This window comes from Podarcis tiliguerta, assembly GCF_965153285.1.
Source record: "Podarcis tiliguerta genome assembly, chromosome: Z".
Classification (NCBI taxonomy): Eukaryota; Metazoa; Chordata; class Lepidosauria; order Squamata; family Lacertidae; genus Podarcis; species Podarcis tiliguerta.
In genome coordinates, this window is record NC_139553.1 from 36,727,395 (window position 1) to 36,746,366 (window position 18,972).

Genomic DNA, 18,972 nt, shown 5'->3' on the forward strand with positions numbered 1-18,972 from the left:
CTGAAACTGGAAACAGTTTTCTCACTCCCTAATTACTGCTACATAAAGTGATGGACCATCACTGATGACACATCCTAGTCACAGCTTCCTTATTATCAATAATATTCACATTAACCCTGACACACATCCAGTAGAGACAAGCTGCAAGCCATGCAATAGTTAAGTAATACCTAGTGAGATACATGCATTTGATAATGAGCTGCTGGATGTACAACTGAACCCAGAACAATACTGTTCAGTGCTTAACTAGCATTGAAACAGGATGTTACACATTCACATACTGATATCTTGGAGATATCAGTACCTTTTGGATTTAAAACAAACGTTCTGGCTTGTTTTAAAATCAAGTTTCCCACATTCACCATTTCAAATTCAAAATATTGAAAAAGGGTTAGCAACTCCATTATACTTACACAGAGACAATGTGGTACATTAACAACAAAAGGATTTTAAGCAAAAGAAAGAAATCCCCTGCGGCTTTTATACATATTTACCTGTTCATTTGTAATGGATCCAAAGGTCCTTTTCGGAGCTGTTTTAGGCTGTCATGTAAACACAAAAATGAGAAATTTTCTTTAAATGCTTTTCAATGCATTAGATAGACAGACAGATAGATAGATGATAGATAGATGATAGATAGATTCACAGTCAAACACTTAACCTTGACAATCAAAATCACTCTTCCATCACTCCTATATAGCTTTGCTGAGGCAGAAGCCTGGGCTTGCAGTACCTTCCTGTAGGATATAGCACTTCAATTTAATGAGCATTTGCACCTGTGGTGGTAGAGCAATACTCAACACCCTGAAAAAGAAGAAAGAAACTCAAGCAGAAATACATGCAGGGCTGAATTCAGATGCCCATTCTTGTGTACAATGGAATCACTGTTTTGGGGTGGGGAAAATGAGTCTGCACATTTCTTCTTAGTTATCTCACACATAAATCCCTGACTGCTGGAGTTGGGCTGAAATTTCTCAGACTTTCTGATAAATTTGTCTTCTATTTTTTTTCTGTGAATGACTTCAATAATTTACTCCCTCTCACCACGCAAAAAAAAGATGGGCATTCAACTGAATATTCATCAAATACTCTTCACAATTGGTTGCTGTTGCTGCCATCCCCACAACAGTGTTCCAGAACTACACTAAAACCAGGGCACTGTGGGAAGACCCAAAATGGTCACCTGGCTTCCACCAACACAGGTATGTTGTTACCACCATTGCTAATTGTAACAGCAGTATTGGGGGGGGGGCTGCCAATGGTGATCACTCTGCCCCAAGAAACTGTGTGGGGGAGTGGGGGAGGGAGGGCATTTAGATCCAGACCTTATTTGTTTATTTCATGCATTCATTCAGTAATAATACCCAATGAAAATAATACATCCAATGAAAAACCCAATTCTACTTGCCAATAAAGTATAAACATGCCAAAAACACAGTACAAGTTCAGTGCTAGTTCTGTATTATTTTATTGCTGTAGTTTGGAATTGTGTGTGCTTTCTTTTAAATGACTGTAAATTGCCTTGAGACATATGTGGCGGATGATTCATAAATTCATAAATAATAATAAATAAACAAACAAACAATAAACCAGCATAGAAAGTGGAGTACGTAAATATAAACGATAATACAGATCATAAAACACCCACAAGATGCAACAATAATTAAAAGGTGCAAAAATAAAACTATTTGGGAAGGTTTGGGAGGAAAGAAAGCTTTTCAGCTAACCTTGAAAACATAGCAATGTTGGGACGTGTTTCACTTCAAAGGGAAACAGATTTGAGAGAACTGATGCCACAACTCTAAACTCACATTGTGAAGTCAAAGTAAGCTTTACCCCAAGAGTGAGTGGCACAATAACATCAACCTTACAACTTGCGTCCCTTGCCCCATACAGTTTTACATACAAAGTTTTCTGAGTATAATAACATACCTACTACTCATTTTAAAGTAGGATGGAGCTGGCCATAAACATGATGGGAGGACATGTTCCGTGTTGACTCATGAGATGTTCATTTAAAGTGGTTGGTTACATCAAGGACCGGTTGGGGATTTAAGCTGCCAACTGTTACATCAATAGACTGTGATGAGTCTATCAGGATGTGACTGTCCCAGTGAAATAACTGAAACAAGCCCAGTTTTCAATATATACAATTGCTTATTCAGTATTTAGCATGAAAAAGCACATGAAATATCAACAGCAATGTGTCATGTGTAGAAATGTTCCTTAAAGAGCAGAACTGATATGAAATGTCAGCATCTGTATCCTGAAATGCATCCCACAAGTATAGAATTCTCAGAGTTTCAGGGAATTAAGCATTAATACCTTAAGATAATATACCTTGGGACACAACATAAAGATAGAGGTGATTTTTTAGTATGATTGCCACTTTTGTCATTTTTTTCAACTAGCCAGTAGACTGCACCAAACACCATTTAAAATTTTTGAACACATGGTAACTAAAACCCAATGCAGGAAGAGTTTGTTGGCCTTTGGCCAAGTGATTTCAATCAGTTTAAGCACCTTATACTCTCTGCTAGATGGAGACCAGTTTCTTTACCTAATGACTCCGTTAAGACTGCAAACTATTGCCCACTCCATTGGGCAAACCCTATTAATCTTTGTCAAATTCTCCTTCCAGGTAAGCACACACAGGATCAGGTTTGATGAAGACACATGCATCAAGCAAACACCCTACCTGTGAGTACATGAGCTGTAGCACATGCACACGCAAATTCTGCACTGCAAGTGAATATTAAGAGTATGCATATTTAGTGATATATGACTGTATCTTGAAGGTTTCATGGCAACTGGTTGTGCTCATACTGCCTTATGTAATTGTGTGAGGCAGGTAGCTGCTATAGTTATTTGTTCTTATTAATTACCCACTAACAGCAATTGAAAACACAACATTAAAAACTGTTCTAAAAAAATTACAATTACAAAAAATACACATTTTAAAATACACATTTCATGGATCAAAGATCAAGATATAAGAACATTCACAAAGAACAGCATAATGAAATTGCCAGATGCACTTCTATGAGAGAAAGGTCTTTACCAAAATGGCTGTCACAGAGCAGGTGCTCTCTCACAGGCCATCCCTACCCTGAGCTTCTGAGGCTGATGGAACTATGAAGAAGGTCCCTTCTACAATCATAACACTGTTCTGTAGAGAAGGTGGCAGGTGGTCTTTCAGACATTTGGGTCATGGGCTGTTTAGGGTTTTCAACACTAATGTGAGCACCTTGAACTGCGATCAAAAACAAACCGGTAAACCAGATGTTAACTGGCAGAATTTTCCTCTCCTGTTCCCCTCCCCACCCCACCCCAAAAAGAAACTGAATTACTTTGCAGTCAATGCATTTCAACCCTTACATTAATGCTTCTCAGGCTGAACCCTCTATTCACTTATTTCAACCACGGAGGTGTTAAACAACAGCAGCACAACTACCAAAGCCTGAAACATATTTCAGTCATCACCACTCAGTTCATCTTGCAGGTTTCCCATGAAAAGTGCTGCATTTGTTTAACTGTTAATGAGGTTTTGCACATTTCTAAGGATGAGGAGGCTGGGCAAAGAGCTGGGTTTGGAGTCGAAGGAGTCTTTGATAAGATAAGGCTAAGGGCAGGGTCAGCCCTATCATTAAGTAGAGTGAGGCAGATGCTGGACAGTGTGGAGCAGCACCGAGATGTTGGAGAACAGATATATATGTTCCACATGGCCTGACCAGCACCCCTCCCTTAAGGCAGTAAAGATTCAACTACAAACTCTGGTCAGGTTTGAGAAATGCAAGGATGTGCCTTAGACAAAGTCAGACCATTGGTCCAACTACCTCTGTGTTTTCTCCACTGACTGGCAGCTGCTCCCCAGGAATCCTTCTCTAACTTACATAGAGATGTCTTGGGACCTTCTGGATTCCACTGAGCTATGTCCCCTCCATATGGCTATATATATAATTGGGAGGGGGTACCATACTGGAAAGGGACGTGGGTGGCGCTGTGGGTAAAAGCCTCAGCGCCTAGGGCTTGCCGATTGAAAGGTCGGTGGTTCGAATCCCCGCGGCGGGGTGCGCTCCCGTTGCTCAGTCCCAGCGCCTGCCAACCTAGCAGTTCGAAAGCACCCCCGGGTGCAAGTAGATAAATAGGGACCGCTTACTAGTGGGAAGGTAAACGGCGTTTCCGTGTGTGGCTCTGGCTCGCCAGAGCAGCATGTCACGCTGGCCACGTGACCCGGAAGTGTCTCCGGACAGCGCTGGCCCCTGGCCTCTTAAGTGAGATGGGCGCACAACCCTAGAGTCTGTCAAGACTGGCCCGTACGGGCAGGGGTACCTTTACCTTTTTACCATACTGGAACAAAGGAAGCTGATTCAGTCCATTATTCTACACTGACTGACAGTTGTCCGGAGATGTCAGGGATGAGCTATGGACCTTCCCTGTAGCATAAGCACACTCTTTGGAGATCAGCACAAGCCATCAGAATACCTGGGAGACCATATCTGAATGAACAAAGAAACGTGTCTTATAGTGAGTCAGGCCAATGGTGCTCCTAGCTCAGTATTGTCTATGCTGATTGGCAAAGCTTTCAGGAATTCAGACAGGGAGTCTCTCCCAACCCTATCTGCAGTTGCTGGGTATTGAACCTGGGACCTACTGCAGTGCTCTACCACCGCAAAGTGTTGTAGATGTGCAACATGTTGGGCTGCCCCTGAAAGTAAGGATTTCCTGGATGCCTCAGTTCTACATATAACATACAGATCTGAAGAGTCCCCCTGCTCACAAGGACAGCTTTTCAGGCTGCAGTGAGGAATGGGAGCTTGGAAAAGTCCTATTCCATGAGCAGCTATCTACTCAAAGTACTCAGAACCCTGTATCATTGTTATTTCTGATAAATATCCAAGCAATTCTTGTCCCCATGTGCTATGTATTTCACTGGAATACATGTAAGGGCAAAATCCAAGATCAAACAGCAACTCCCAGCATAATTCATAGAACACTTGAACCTGCAACCATTATTCCCCACCCCCAATTTTGTTAGCAGAAATACACCCTTTACTGCCCCCCACCCCAAATTAAAGGGATGAATGCAAATTGTGTGGTTTTTATAGTGCTAGCAAACTACTGCCTGGAACAGATAAATGTGAACACATTCAGAACTACAGTAGCGTGAATGTTGCAGCAGTAATAAAGGATGCAGGTCCTCCATCTGCTGTCATATACCCAGTGTGTAATTCAGATTTTCATGCATTCTGAAAGATGAGGCCACATTACACTGCTTTCCCACTTAAAGCAGCACAGAATGATGCTCTTTGCACTGTATCGAGGCAGGCATCTTAATAAATGTACAGCACTGGAGTTTTAATATTAATATTTAGCGTGCACATTTCAAATATTCAAAATGCTGCATGCGCTGGATACATAACTGCCGCTTGATTTATGTTAACCTTTTTTTGGTAGGGCTTTTGTTTTCCTGTACAAATTTAAGCCCATTATATCGCTATGACATCCTCTCAGAAACTCTCACAGCTAGGAGTGGACAAGCAGCATATTTGCGGTCTATGACACTTTTGCTTGTGTTCACGTGTAAAAATGATTAAGAGACTGAAGCAAGGAAAGATTACGTTTGGGACTTCTTTGGTTTAGGGGGAGGACACAACAGAGCTTTATATGCAAGTATGCATAACATGGAGAAAGTGTATTGGGAGAAGTGTTTCTTCATCTTTCATAATACGAGAACTGGGGGTGTTACAGTGAAACTGAAGACTTGGGAGATTCAGGTCAGAGAAAAGAAAGCAGTTCATGCAGTATACAGTCAAGCTGTGGATTCCCTTCCCTCAAGAGGCAGTGATGGACAACAGCTTAGACTGCTTCAAAAGACAATTAGAAATAAATAGGTAAAGGTAAAGGGATCCCTTATCATTAGGTCCAGTCATGGCTGACTCTGGGGTTGCAGCACTCATCTCGCTTTATTGGCTGAGGGTGCCGGGGTACAGCTTCCAGGTCATGTGGCCAGCATGACTAAGCCGCTTCTGGCGAACCAGAGCAGCGCACGGAAACACCGTTTACCTTCCCGGCAGAGCGGTACCTATTTATCTACTTGCACTTTGATGTGCTTTTGGACTGCTGGATTGGCAGGAGCAGGGACCGAGCAATGGGAGCTCACCCCGTCACGGGGATTCGAACCGCCGACCTTCTGATCGGCAAGTCCTAGGCTCTGTGGTTTAACCCACAGCACCACCCGTGTCCCATAGGAAATAAATAATGGTGGGTAAAGTTATCAGTGGCTACTATCCACAATGGCTACATCTGCTACATCCTCCACTGTCAGAGGCAGCATGGCCCTGCATACCAATTGCTGGGAATCACAGATGGAGAGAAAGCTGCTGTGTTCAGAACCTGCTTGTGGGCTTCCCATAGGCATCTGGTTGGCTATTGAGAGAAGAGGATGCTGGACTAGATGGGCCATTGGCCTGATCCAGCAGGACTTTTTTACATTGCTAAATGTCCCAGGCATCTCTGCTTAAAGAAACATAGGAGGAGGATATAAAAGACTTCTGCCCAGGACCATGGGGAGCCAATGAAGTAAGAGTAGGCAAATCTGGATTATGTCAACCAATGCTTTGACCTAGTATATTGGTGTGCACAGATTAGTCCAATTTGATGGCCTATAAACCTGGAAAAAATCGGGAGCCATGGCTTTGTAACTCCTACCCTTGCTATACTTTGGAAGCTGATTTCTCATTTCTTGGTCAATTAAAAAGAAACAAAAAACCTCCACAGTAGAATGCAGATAGATGAATTAAGGAAGCAAATTCTTATCTCCATCGCACATGATTAGATCTGCTGAGAGACATTTACACAAACCACAGAGAACAGGAGACTGATTCTGTATGTGAAGGACAGATTAGGATATCGGTTATGACTGTGCTTTGCTCTAAATACGCCAGTTTCTCTACAGCCTGAAGGAAGATTCCAGAAACATTAACTGTCCCAGAAAAGAAAGAAAAACCAAACCCTTTCCCCTCAGTTTGTACAATGCTGTTATGATGGAAATGCGGGGGGGGGGGCAGAATATTTACTCTGGCATATTATACAAATCCCACAGCCATGGGGTTGAAGCACTATTGACACATTTCAGTACACGTTGGATTGTTGCTTCTATGCAAGCAAGGCCACATGGTCTGGGAGTAATAATAAAGTCAACACAAATAAGCACATGGGAGAAAAATAAATAAAACTGGAGGTTCAGCACTAGAGATGTCAGATAATTCTGTCAGAAACAGAAACAAGAGCAGAAAGTGCCACAAATTGCATGCTCATCTGAAGTCCAGAATGGAAATCACACAAGCAAATGCAAATGGTAAACGTTATGATGGTTTCTTTAGTCTGCAACTCTTATGCAGATAACTACATTGGGGTTTTCTGCATTGTATTTGCTATTTCCCATCCACTGAAACTAATTATGTAATTAATTACATTAATTTCAGCCTTGGGGATAACAAGATGAATAATATAGGTCTTAGTGGAAGCTGAACTATAGCCGATCAGAAAAAGTGTGGATTGTGACAAACACCAGGACAAGACAGAAATTGCTGCTCCCTTACACCCCTATTCAGTAAATAGTAACCATCCTGTAACTTATCCACTGGCATGTTTTAATGCCTGTTTTGGGGAATGGGATTTTGGGTAGGGATGTTAGAAGGTATTGTTTTCCATTCTGCCCAGCATTTTTTGCAAGCAGTGCTGTCTCTGCTCCACTGCAGTTCATCTTCTTCCAAATGCTAGTAAATCATTATTCATCTTACTGTACACTATTGTGAAATTTTGTAATTCATGTGACTTATTCACATAATTATTTATAATATTAATAATAATAATAAATAATAAAATTTATTTATATCCCGCCCTCCCCAGCCAAAGCCGGGCTCAATGTTAATTATATTGCAATTGCAATATTCTACCCTATTCATTTCAGTGCAAGGAAGCACAATGCAAAAGAGGGAGGGGATGCTACCAATTATATATCATTTACAGACTGAAATCAAATGTGGATCATAATTGCAGAACTGATTTCTGTTCTGGACATGGGATAAATAAGCAAAACGTAAGCAATTTCCATTACTACTTCTACTGAAATTCTCCAAGATCCCCAATACTGAATGGGGGAGTTTGAGCAGTCAGTAAACGGAAGTTTTGGAGTTCTGGATTTTTACTGAATATGGAACCTTTGGGTTATTCCCATAGGAACCACACTGGCCTCAAATATTATTTGTCCCATACATGCATTCCCAAAATTTTACAGCTGAATATAGACACAATCTTGAGGGAATCAGAAGGGAAATGCATCTTGACTCTAGTGCATACAGAATATATAAATATCTTAACATCCCTAGGGGAGAGGAGGAGGAGGAGGAGCAAAAGCAATCAATTTCAATGTTCATTTTATATGGTCTAACAGACTCCAAACAAAGTATCAGAAGCCAGATCTTATTGTTGTGTAACACTTCTTTCTAGGAAAAATGATGACAAGTTTGTCTTAATTTAGGTAACATGAATAAACAACAGTGCTTTAAAGAAAGAAAGAAAAAAGAATGGAACTCAAATGATCTCTATACATAATGAAGCATCAAAGAGAACAGACTCATGCCAGTATGGAATTATTTCATGTACACAGATTAATGTCAATCTTCCCCCCCTTCTACACCCCCCATTGCACTCTGTGAAAGAGAAAGAAGTACATCACAGAATGCTGGAACATTCCAGTTTGTGAATAATCTACTATTAGTACTACTACTACTACTACTACTACTACTACTAAATGTTTAGGGAGGGATATAACCCCCCCTCTCCTTCATTTGCGCAAAGTAATTGCTTCGCTTCCCTGCTTTGTGCGCATATGTGTGTTTGGAGTTGTAGAACTATTTGCAAAACAAAATCATGGACATCATAGCAAGCATTTGTGCTTTGCAAATCAAAAAGAGAAAGTCCTTGTCCTTGGAGAATCATTTCAACATTGGCAAATACATATATTTAATTGGTTTAGAAGGGAATCATCAGATGCGCCTAGCTAAACTCTTGACATATTCCTCAAAAAAATGCCACTCCGCTGCCTACTGAAAGATAATAACAACACTTGAAAAGTTATAAATCTGATAAAATTGCCCAGACAAAGCCAGAGTTACCAGGAAATACTAAAAATAGTATCGGTGAGATTGGATTTTAAAACTGATTGAATAAAGGTTGTTTACCAAGCTGATTGCAGAATGCAGGGAACACAAGAGAAACCTCATGTATACAATCATAGAATTTTAGAGTTGGAAGGGAACCCAAAGGTCTTACAGTCCAACCCCCTACAATGCAAGAATCGCAACGTGCTGTCTTCCATCCAATTTGAAACCATACTTGACTCTGCTTAGCTTTGCCTTCCTGCATCCCTTCTAGCATCTGATTCATAAAAAGGTCAGCTGGTTGTTCTTTCTATGTCTCATTCAAACTATTGCCCTTAAAATTAATCCTCCTGAAAGTAGCCTGAAATCTGGAATATCAAAAGGGGAATTGATCCCAGAAGTGTTATTTGCCTTGCAGGATTATATTCAATGATATTTAACACCCCACCCCACCAAATACCTGTAAGTCAACGTGGTATAGCTGACAGAGTGCCGGCCTTTGACCAGGAAGAGCTGGGTTCAAATCCACTTTCAGCAACTAAGCCCTGGTGACCCTGGAATAGGCATTATTACTTGAAGACACGAACAGATAAGATTCCAAGTATATGTGATTACATCTCCTGATGTTTTAGTTTTAATTTTAAGACTCACTGTGAGGGAAAGGAGAGCTACTGGCTCTGGTGAGAGTTAACTCTTTTTTTCTGCAGTATTTCTCTGCTCTAGATAGCAGCTGGGAGGGAGAAATTAGTCCAACAGAGGCCATGTTCAGAAAGAAGAGTGGCAATAAACAATTGTCTTGTTCTTGGCTTCCCAATTGTCATTTATTTGGGAGAAACAAACCAAAAGCATTATTTTGGTTGCATCACTCTGTGTTCCATGGTATGTTCCCCTGTGCTATTTGTTTAACTGTGGTTTATGGACCTGTGTTACATCCAAAAACAAGCCACTGTAAAATAGCATTTCTAAAATTAAAAAGGTCTGATCATGCATCTCCCACAACTCATCTATTCTGCCTCCAAACGATTAAAAAGTAATAATGTGATTTTGGGTTCTGTTCATCCCTCCTTGCTAACAAAAGGTCCTGATCTAGTTATGATCATGGACAACTAGCCATGAGTAACAACAACTAATGGAACTGACTCAGATGTGTTTCCTCCCAAATATCCAAAGACACAGACAAGTCCAATTGAATACTCTGTAAGAGCACCTAGGTGGGGGTGTGCATCCAGATGTTAATTTGTATTGGCAATTTCCGTAGAAGAACTGCTTGGGCATGTGGATAGCTCTTGCTGTATTGGGCAAAAAGCACCCAGCTGTGTGCTCTCAAATTTTGGGATACATGGAAAGGATGTCACTATATCAAGTTCAACGTATGTGATCAAGAAAGAAAAAAATACCACCACCCCCTTTAACAGAAGCACCGGGGTGATTTATTGTGACAATACATGAGATTATTGTCACCCTTGTTCATCCACTTTCTCTTTCATCAGTTTATAACCTTCACTGTGGTGTCATGTTGATTTAAGTCGCAATCCTGGGACAGGAGTTGTGTCTTCATTGGTAAACAGTGGCTTTCCCATGCTTAGAAATAACGAACTAAGAGTCACTACGAGTACTTTCCTTCTGCTTCCTAAGAAACTCAAAAGCAGACATGCAAAGAACACCTAATGGGAACGCCCAGAGGTCAGAACATATCCACACCTAAGTCCTTGACTCCAATAAAGGGAATTGGCTAGAAATAAGCCAAGATAAATCCCACCCATCTACATATAAAGCAATGCCTCAGACTTTTTTCTTAGCAAGTCTGAGTTCCCTGTAAAAATCAATCAACATGTTGATGTCTTCATTAGTTACTACAGAGGGTTTTAAGGAGGTTGTATTTCTGCAAAAGACTTGAGGGACAAACAGTGGTCCTACTTTTGGAAACCCAGTTTTCCCAAGTTACTTTTAATGTTTGACTGCTGTGTGACCCTCCCTCCCCCCCACAACTACCATTGTGGAAGTCTCTGAGTGGGAAAGGATAAAGTCATTAAGTCTTCCCTGGCTCAGTTTGAAATCCAATCTAGAGAAGAATTATTGGGAGGTTCTCAAACATTTCCAGGCCCATGTCTAGTGATTGCACCAGAATTTCTAGAAGTGACTCTAAATTAATCAAGTTATTTCAAAACACAGCTGCCTTTCAGTATGTGCATCATGAGGAAAGGATCTGTGCAATGATTTTGAAATCACATGCCTTTTCACTTTTCTTCCTGTAATGTCCTTTACTCGAAATGAGTTGGTGAATTTATCAAGTATTTGTAGCTAAGAAAGCATATTTATTTATTTATTTATTTATTCCTTGAATAACAGCTTATTGAAATGGAAGAACTACCATGCAGTAAATGGGGTCAATTGGCGACAGGCTGTCCTACAATCTCTGCTGGCCACGTACAACTGGAGGCAAATATACCTCTAGTTCAGTGGAGGCACCAGAATAAATTACAGATTTTATTCCCCGAACCTGTTAGCTATTGATGTCGAATTCATATGATCTCGGAGGGGGAGGCATTTTTCTTCACAAAACTGGGTTGATGGCTTACCTTGTCAGCTCGGTTCCAATCATTATGCAGGAACTACATGTTAATAAGTTTGCTATGTGCCCAGATCAGCAGCAAAGCCCCTCAGCCATTGCATTCATAAGTTTTGTAGCTGTTGACAGGTGTACAGGAACACTGGCTTGACTCACATAGTGAGTGTACTTATACTGGAGTGATTAAAAAGGGAAATCGGTTCAAAATAGGGTCTGTGGGAGAAATTCAGCACTTCTTGTTATTGCAGTAACTCTATATGAGTAGTTTCCTCTACTGAGTCAGAACATCTTGGTATAAACACAGTATTGGCAGCAGAACTCAAGAGTTTCAGTTTCAGAGTGGCATCTTTCCTAGCCTACCTAGAAATGTCAAATATTGAACCAGGGACCTTCTGAATGCAACGTGACTGCTCTATCACTGAGCTAAACCCAAATAATGCCCAGTTAATATGGTTGTTGTGTGGCAATAAGAATGCTTTGTCCCTCACTCATTTCATCATCAATCAACACATCTCCATCTCCTGGATTTAGAGAGCCACGAAAAGTTTTAGAAATGTGTAAAGAAAGAAAGAAATCTTCATCTTATATCTCTAATCCACATCAGCACTTAGAAGAGGCTTCTCCCCTCCACCTTATCAAATGTTAGGAAGAGAAGCCAAGGAAATAATTTTGCTGTTCTGCTGATCAAGTTAAAAAAAAGATAAAAAAAAGTTATCTGCTTAACAAAATGCATGGCTTCTGTAATTTAAAGGGAAATACATGCACAACCAATGAGATTCACCAAATGATATTAATTAAGGCAGATAAAAGCCTCAAACAAGCTTCCCTATCCCCGAGAAGCTCAGCAATTAACTGGGCTACTTTCCCTAATGGGGTTACACATGCATCAACACTGAAGCAAAGCATCCTATACCTGCAGGCATTAATTCTGTGAAGTCATGAATGAGCTGGGCATGGTTACAACCAGATAGGATTTCCAAAGATTGCACTGAATGCTCACATTGATTGATTGATTGAATTTATATACTACCCCACACCCGGAGGTCTCAGGGTGGTTCACAAATTAAAACAACAACCCAACCCCACCCCCAACACCGCCAATATTTTAAAAGGGCAGATGATGTCAATAAAATCAACCAAAAGTCTGGTTAAAAGGGAACATTTTTGCCTGGCGCCTAAAGGTGTAAAAGGCAGAAGGTAAACTTCCCTGGGGAGAGCATTCCACAGACAGGAAGTCACTGCAGAAAAGGCCCATTCTTGGTTGAAACCCTCCGGACCTTTGGAGGAGGAGGCCCATGAAGAAGGACTTCAAATCTGTTGTCCTCTCATCACCTGATCTATTTAACAAGTATTGCAGAATTATCTATTTAACAAGTATTGCAGAAGTACTGCAACAAGTATTGCAGATCAGGGATGAGAAAAGCATGGGCCTTCAGCGTTGCATCTCCCATCAGATCCAGCCAGCACTGCCAGTGATCAGGAGTTATGGGAGCTGTGTTCCACAGCATCTGGGGGAGTCAAAGATTCTCCATCCCTGCTGCAGATCAAGCAACGAAGAAACAAGAACCTTTAATTCATTACAAAGAGAAATCTACCAGCTGGATTTGGTAGATTTGGTGCAATTTGTGGGTGTTGATGTCAATATTTGGAAATAATTCTGCTAAGAGGTTTCTCATGTGAACCAGCAAAGGAAACACACAACCTGCATAATATTAGTACTGGTGTTAAATGTGTGATATTGTGTTTTATAGCGTGCTATAGTATTCATAGTGTTTTAATAGTTTTTATACATGCAAATCACCCTGAGGTTAGTTATGAGAAAGGACTGCCTAGAAATTCATTGAATAAATAAAGTTAAGTATCTTTGAAACTAGCAGAGGAATAACCAATATGGTACTCTCCCCATATTCTTAGATTACAGCACCCATTACCTGTGACCAGCATGGCATTGTGATGAAGTTGTAGTCCCAAGAATATACAATGCCTACCCCTGGTTTAAGACCTTGAAAACGGGAGTTGAAGTGATAGGACAGGCTTCCTCAAACTCAGCCCTCCAGATGTTTTTGGCCTACAACTCCCATGATCCCAGCTAGCAAGACCAGTGGTCAGGGATGAAAACATCTGGAGGGCTGAGGTTGAGAACTTTGTGATAGGATAATAGAGGATTGTGAATCAAACTTTGGTCAGCAAAACTTGACTAATATTTTTTTGGGAGTGTGGGAAATCATAAAGACCTGCAGCCCCCGCAACACTAACAAATGGATTGTGGTATTAGCTATCATAGGCAAAGCATGGTTGTGACAAAGCAGACTACAGAAGAAAGCTCATGCCACTATGCATTTATTTACCAATCTACATTCCAGCCCCTCCTTGCCACCCACATTTGACTTGTGCAAACCTGTCAGGATTTGAGCACAGGTCCTAAACCTATTTACTGGTGACAAATCATACCATCAGCACTCTAACTTGGTTCATTTTCCAGGTACACAACAAATCCTAGTTCTGTATGCACAGAAATGACTGAAGGGGCTCATGCTATGATTTTCAATAAAGAAATAAAAATGCACAGTCTTGTGTAAGGTTTTATACAGCAGTCTGATACTTTAAGAAAAATGGAACTCCCGAGCTGGCATAGAAATACTGAAGCATTACACTGACAGAGGGAAGTCCCTTGGGTGAATGGCAAAGGACAGAGTGGGAGGGATTTTCAATGGTGGTGGATATACACACACATATACACACCTCTTAATAATATAATTGTGTCTATTGGGGGTGGTTGGGAACTCCCTTGGGTGAAGAAGAAATTGTGGAGGTGGAGAGAAGCAGTACTGCTAAATTGATAAGCGAGGATGGGCAATATTCAATTTCTTTCTTCATTGCAAACACTTTGGAGGGGCCAGACTCTGCCCATCTTCTCTTGCTGGTTAGTTAAAGAATGTTTCAGGACATATTTCCTTATCATAAGTCCATAAGAAGAGCCCTGCTGGACCAGGTCAATGGCCCACGTAGTCTAGCATCCTCCTCTCACACTGGCCAACCAGATGCATGTGGGAAGCTCCACATGCATCATGAGTGGAACAACCTTCTCCCCACTTGTGATTCAGCTTTATCGGCTACTCACAAGTTCCAGTATTATGAGAGAAGAATAAACACTTATCTCTATTCCCTTTCTCCTCAATGGGCATAATTTTATACACATGTATCATATCTCCTCATGACTCTTCTCTACACTTAAAAGCCCCAGAAGTTGCAACCTTTTTGCATACATTGCTCTCATGACAAATCCAGCATGAGAGAGGGTCATTGTGGTTAAAATGTCATTGCATTACAGATTGTGCAATCTACTGCAAAACCAAAAACCTGTTTCTGCATTCTCCTGCACAAGAATAGTCTGCTGGTGCAAAACTTATCACCACCACCAGAACAAGTGATTTTAACTTAGAGCTGCATTGGATTCAACCCAATATATGTCACCTTTTGACCTTGTGATACTCAGAAAACATAAAAACAATCACCATTAAAAAAACAACGGAAACAACAACAACACAGCACATCAAACAGTCTGCAGACTACAGAACATCAGGAGAGGGGGCAGAGAGAGAGAACACAGAAAACACATCAATCAAGTCCTGTTGAAATGCAAAGATCTTTAGTTGGCTACTGTGCCCTACACAGGAGCTTAGGAGATGTCCTAAGGCAGAGTTCCATGCTGTTATGAAGAAAGTGCATCTTCATTCTTCTACTCTGTCTTGTAAAGTGCCAACTCTTCTAGGAGGGACACAGCGCCCACGGGGCAAAGTGAGGTCACTGCCTCAGGCATCAGGACTCAGAGGGGCAGCAGATCCAGCCTCCAAGGAACACATTGTTTGTGGCTGCTGTCAATGTGACAGCAGCAGCTCCAGCACAATCCTTGGCAGCCAGATTTGCTGCCTCCTTGGCAGCCCCCTCAATGCCAGCTCCACAGTGGACTCTCAGAGAATAGGAGGCACTGCTAATCTCCATCCACCACAAGGGAGGAAAAAGCAGGGACTACCCTCTGGCATCCCCTGGGCTCTGCACCTGCCCAAAGTGATTCAAAGCAGGCCCCTTCTCTCCCCCCACCCAGCCACTGATTCCCAGTTCAATCATCAGGTAAGGCTGATTTGACCCCAACATCTTGTCCCTGATACGTATTTTTCACTCCTTCCCCCTTATTCCCTGGTGGAAAGACACAATTTTGAGGTTTACCTCAGTTGCCAAAACATCTTGGGCCAGCCCTGGAAGGACAACCAAAATTCAATCTGCAAGTCCTTCTTTGTCCATTACGTCGGAAGAATCCCAGGTGTCCAGCATCAAGATGGATCAGAATAGCTCCATCACAGCTGTCTGAGTCTAACCTACCTTACCAGGATGCTGTTAAGGAAAAGGGTGTGTGGTGCCATAAAAATACAGTACAATAAAACAAAAGCCCAGCTTTTGCACAGAGAGTCCATCCCTGGCATCCCCACCCCCCAGAAGAGTCTCAGGTAGCAGTTGTGTGAATTCATCCTTCCACCCAGAGCCCTCAAGAGACAAAACTGTGCTAGATGAACCACCAGTCTAGCTCAACATACAGTAGAGTCATCTGCTCATATGAGTTTTGAAGCCAGTTAACATTAGCATTCACTGAATAACCTGTTAAGTTCCAGGTAAAATTAAAAATACTGCCTTATCTCTGAACCTACTCTGAAGACCAAAAAAATGTGCTGCTTTCTTTCCTCTCAGGAGTTTTCTAGTACTACAAGCAGTGGCAGAGCAAGCCAATCGGGTGCCTGGGTGGCACACATGCCCTGCACCTGCGGGGTGGGGCAGGGCAGGGTGGGGTGAGCTGGGGCAGGATGCTCTGTGGGGCCTCTGAGGAGTCTGCTTGCCTCCTCACACTCAGCTGCCCTACAGCTGAGGAGGAGGAGGTGGGCAGACCGGTTGGGCAGCTTGGAGCCTGCGGGCACCCAAGCTACCGCGTCACTCCCAGGAGAGACGTGTGACTCGGGTGCGCTGCAGGCACCGCGATGAGTGCCACCTGGCATTTTGTCACCCCTCCTCAGTGGTGACACCCGGGGTGGCCAGCCCCTACTACTTCCTCTGCCTCTGACTACAAGCCACTGCTTGATTTATCTCAGCTACAGCAATTTCTGGTGTGCACTGTGTGGGAGCTCTATCCCTTGTGACTTGCTCCCACACCACCCCAGCAGCATCTGTAGAACAGGATCCAGTAACACCTTTTAATGAATGGAACTCACAAAGTTCCTGATGGGCAGTTGATCCTGGAGAGATAAAACGAAACTACTTCTTCACACAAAGCCAAATTTAATTTATGTAATTTTCTGCCACAAGATATGGTGGTGCCAATTAGCTTAGATGGCTTTTAAATGGGATTAGACAAACTCCAGGAGGATAGGTCTATTAACAGCCATTAGTAATGAAATAGAACCTCTGGGCTCAAAGGCAATATGCCACTGAATACCAGTTGTTGCAGCAGCGTGGGAGAGAGCCATTGTCTCCAGGCCATGCTTCTGGGTTTCCTAGTAAGCCACAGTGGGAATGAAGATGCTGAGCTAGATGGAACTTTGAACTTGCTTAATGAATATGGTTCATTTTCATTTTATTGCCATTCGACCTCACACATGATGGTGGTGTGTGTTCATTAGGGTGGGTGGGGGAATACTTCTTCATAATATCAAACCACTCCTACTACCCTTCTGAGAAAAACCCCACCCTACCCTCCCACTATATATAAGGGTCTGGTGACTTCTGTTTCAGTGTATCTGAAGTAGTGTGCATGCACACGAAAGCTCATACCCAGAACAAACTTAGTTGGTCTCTAAGGTGCCACTGGACAACTTTTTAATTTATTATATCAAGCCACTGTTTGCTAAAATTGTCAGGGGGAGGGGGCACCTCTTACTGCTGTCAAGAAACAAAAGGCAACCAATAAATTCTTACTACCATATATAAGAAAGAGGATTACATGTGCATGTCCTTTCAGATTTCAGAATATGGACTGACAAGATGCACTAGCAGGCACTCAGATCTGTTTGACAAGTGATGACTGACTCTTTCAGACAGAAGTGTGTCAAGAACTGTATGACAATGATAAAATAAGGTTTTGTTTGAAACACATTTTTCATTCATATTCTCGCTCTGCCTCTCTCGTATTTTTTTTTTCTAGATAAGAAAAACAAGCTTGCTTCAACCAATGTATATATTTTTATATTAGTGGGATGCACAAAGTCACCAGAAGCTTTCAATTAACCACAGTCTAGTGTTACATCTGAGACCTATACTGTCTCAATTAACTCTGGTTAATTGAAGCAAGCTAGATTCATAAGCCACAGTATGGAATAAACTTGTTTCAACAGAATAAGCCCTAGTTGAAAGTAAGCATAGAGGAGAAAATGGATTCACTTTTAAGGGTGAGCCTACCTAAGCCACACTTTCTGAAATAATACAGAAACAGACATCTTTTGAAATTGCTGTTCTCTGAATTTCAAATGTTGTTCTCCAGCCAAGTAACATGTACAAAATTCATATTCTAGGGTCTCTGGGTCTGCACACACATTCATTCTTGAACCTTCAAAAACACATTATGAAAAATTTATTTACTAAAATGTATGTATTAGGCAAAACTGCATACAGAAATGCTGATGGTTATTCACAAGGATGAAGATTTGGCTAAACAGTATACCTGAATCCAGGTTCATGGTTATCCTGCTCTAGACAAACCACAAGACGCAGCCAAGGTCTGCCATATTGTTTCCCACTTGTGGTTTGTGTGTGGGAGATAAACCATGAGCAAAGTTCAGACAAAGTGGGCAGTGATGTGCCAGAACAACGTGGTTAATTTCTAGAGCTGCAATTGTGCTGCAAATATGCAAGAAGTGTGCCCTGAACTCACATTTTCATCATGCCATGTTGATAATGTAAAATTACTCTCATAGAAAAAATGGAGAAGAGGGGTGGTTGTAAATTGCAAGCCCATGCCAGGGAGTTTATGTAAAGCTCTCAGGATGTTGAAAACAAAACATTTTCCCCACAACAACCACAAAAAAGTATAAAAAGAAGCACTTTATAACATGTTTTTCAGTGTTTGAAGTCTTTGAAGTCTTGGTATTGACTTAGAGTAGACAATGTGCAGAGATTTTCTAACCCTGGGGCGGGAAAGGCCCTGGCCATGCCGCATCCTATTTCTATCTGAAAGCCTACTATGTACCCTGAGTT

At 41.7% G+C, this 18,972-nt stretch overlaps 1 protein-coding gene across 5 annotated transcripts in view; it reads right to left on the bottom strand.

Annotated features, from left to right (window-relative positions):
* Positions 1 to 18,972, bottom strand: part of PCDH11X (protocadherin 11 X-linked) — a 726,435-nt gene that overhangs the window by 574,573 nt on the left and 132,890 nt on the right. For all 5 annotated transcript variants that reach the window (XR_014506898.1, XR_014506899.1, XM_083422245.1 and 2 more), the window contains one exon: positions 495 to 542. Coding sequence is in view for 3 of the 5 variants with exons in the window: in XM_083422245.1 (XP_083278371.1) it covers positions 495 to 542 (48 nt within the window). In the remaining 2 variants the exon portion in view is untranslated. The remainder of the gene's footprint in view (positions 1 to 494; positions 543 to 18,972) is intronic.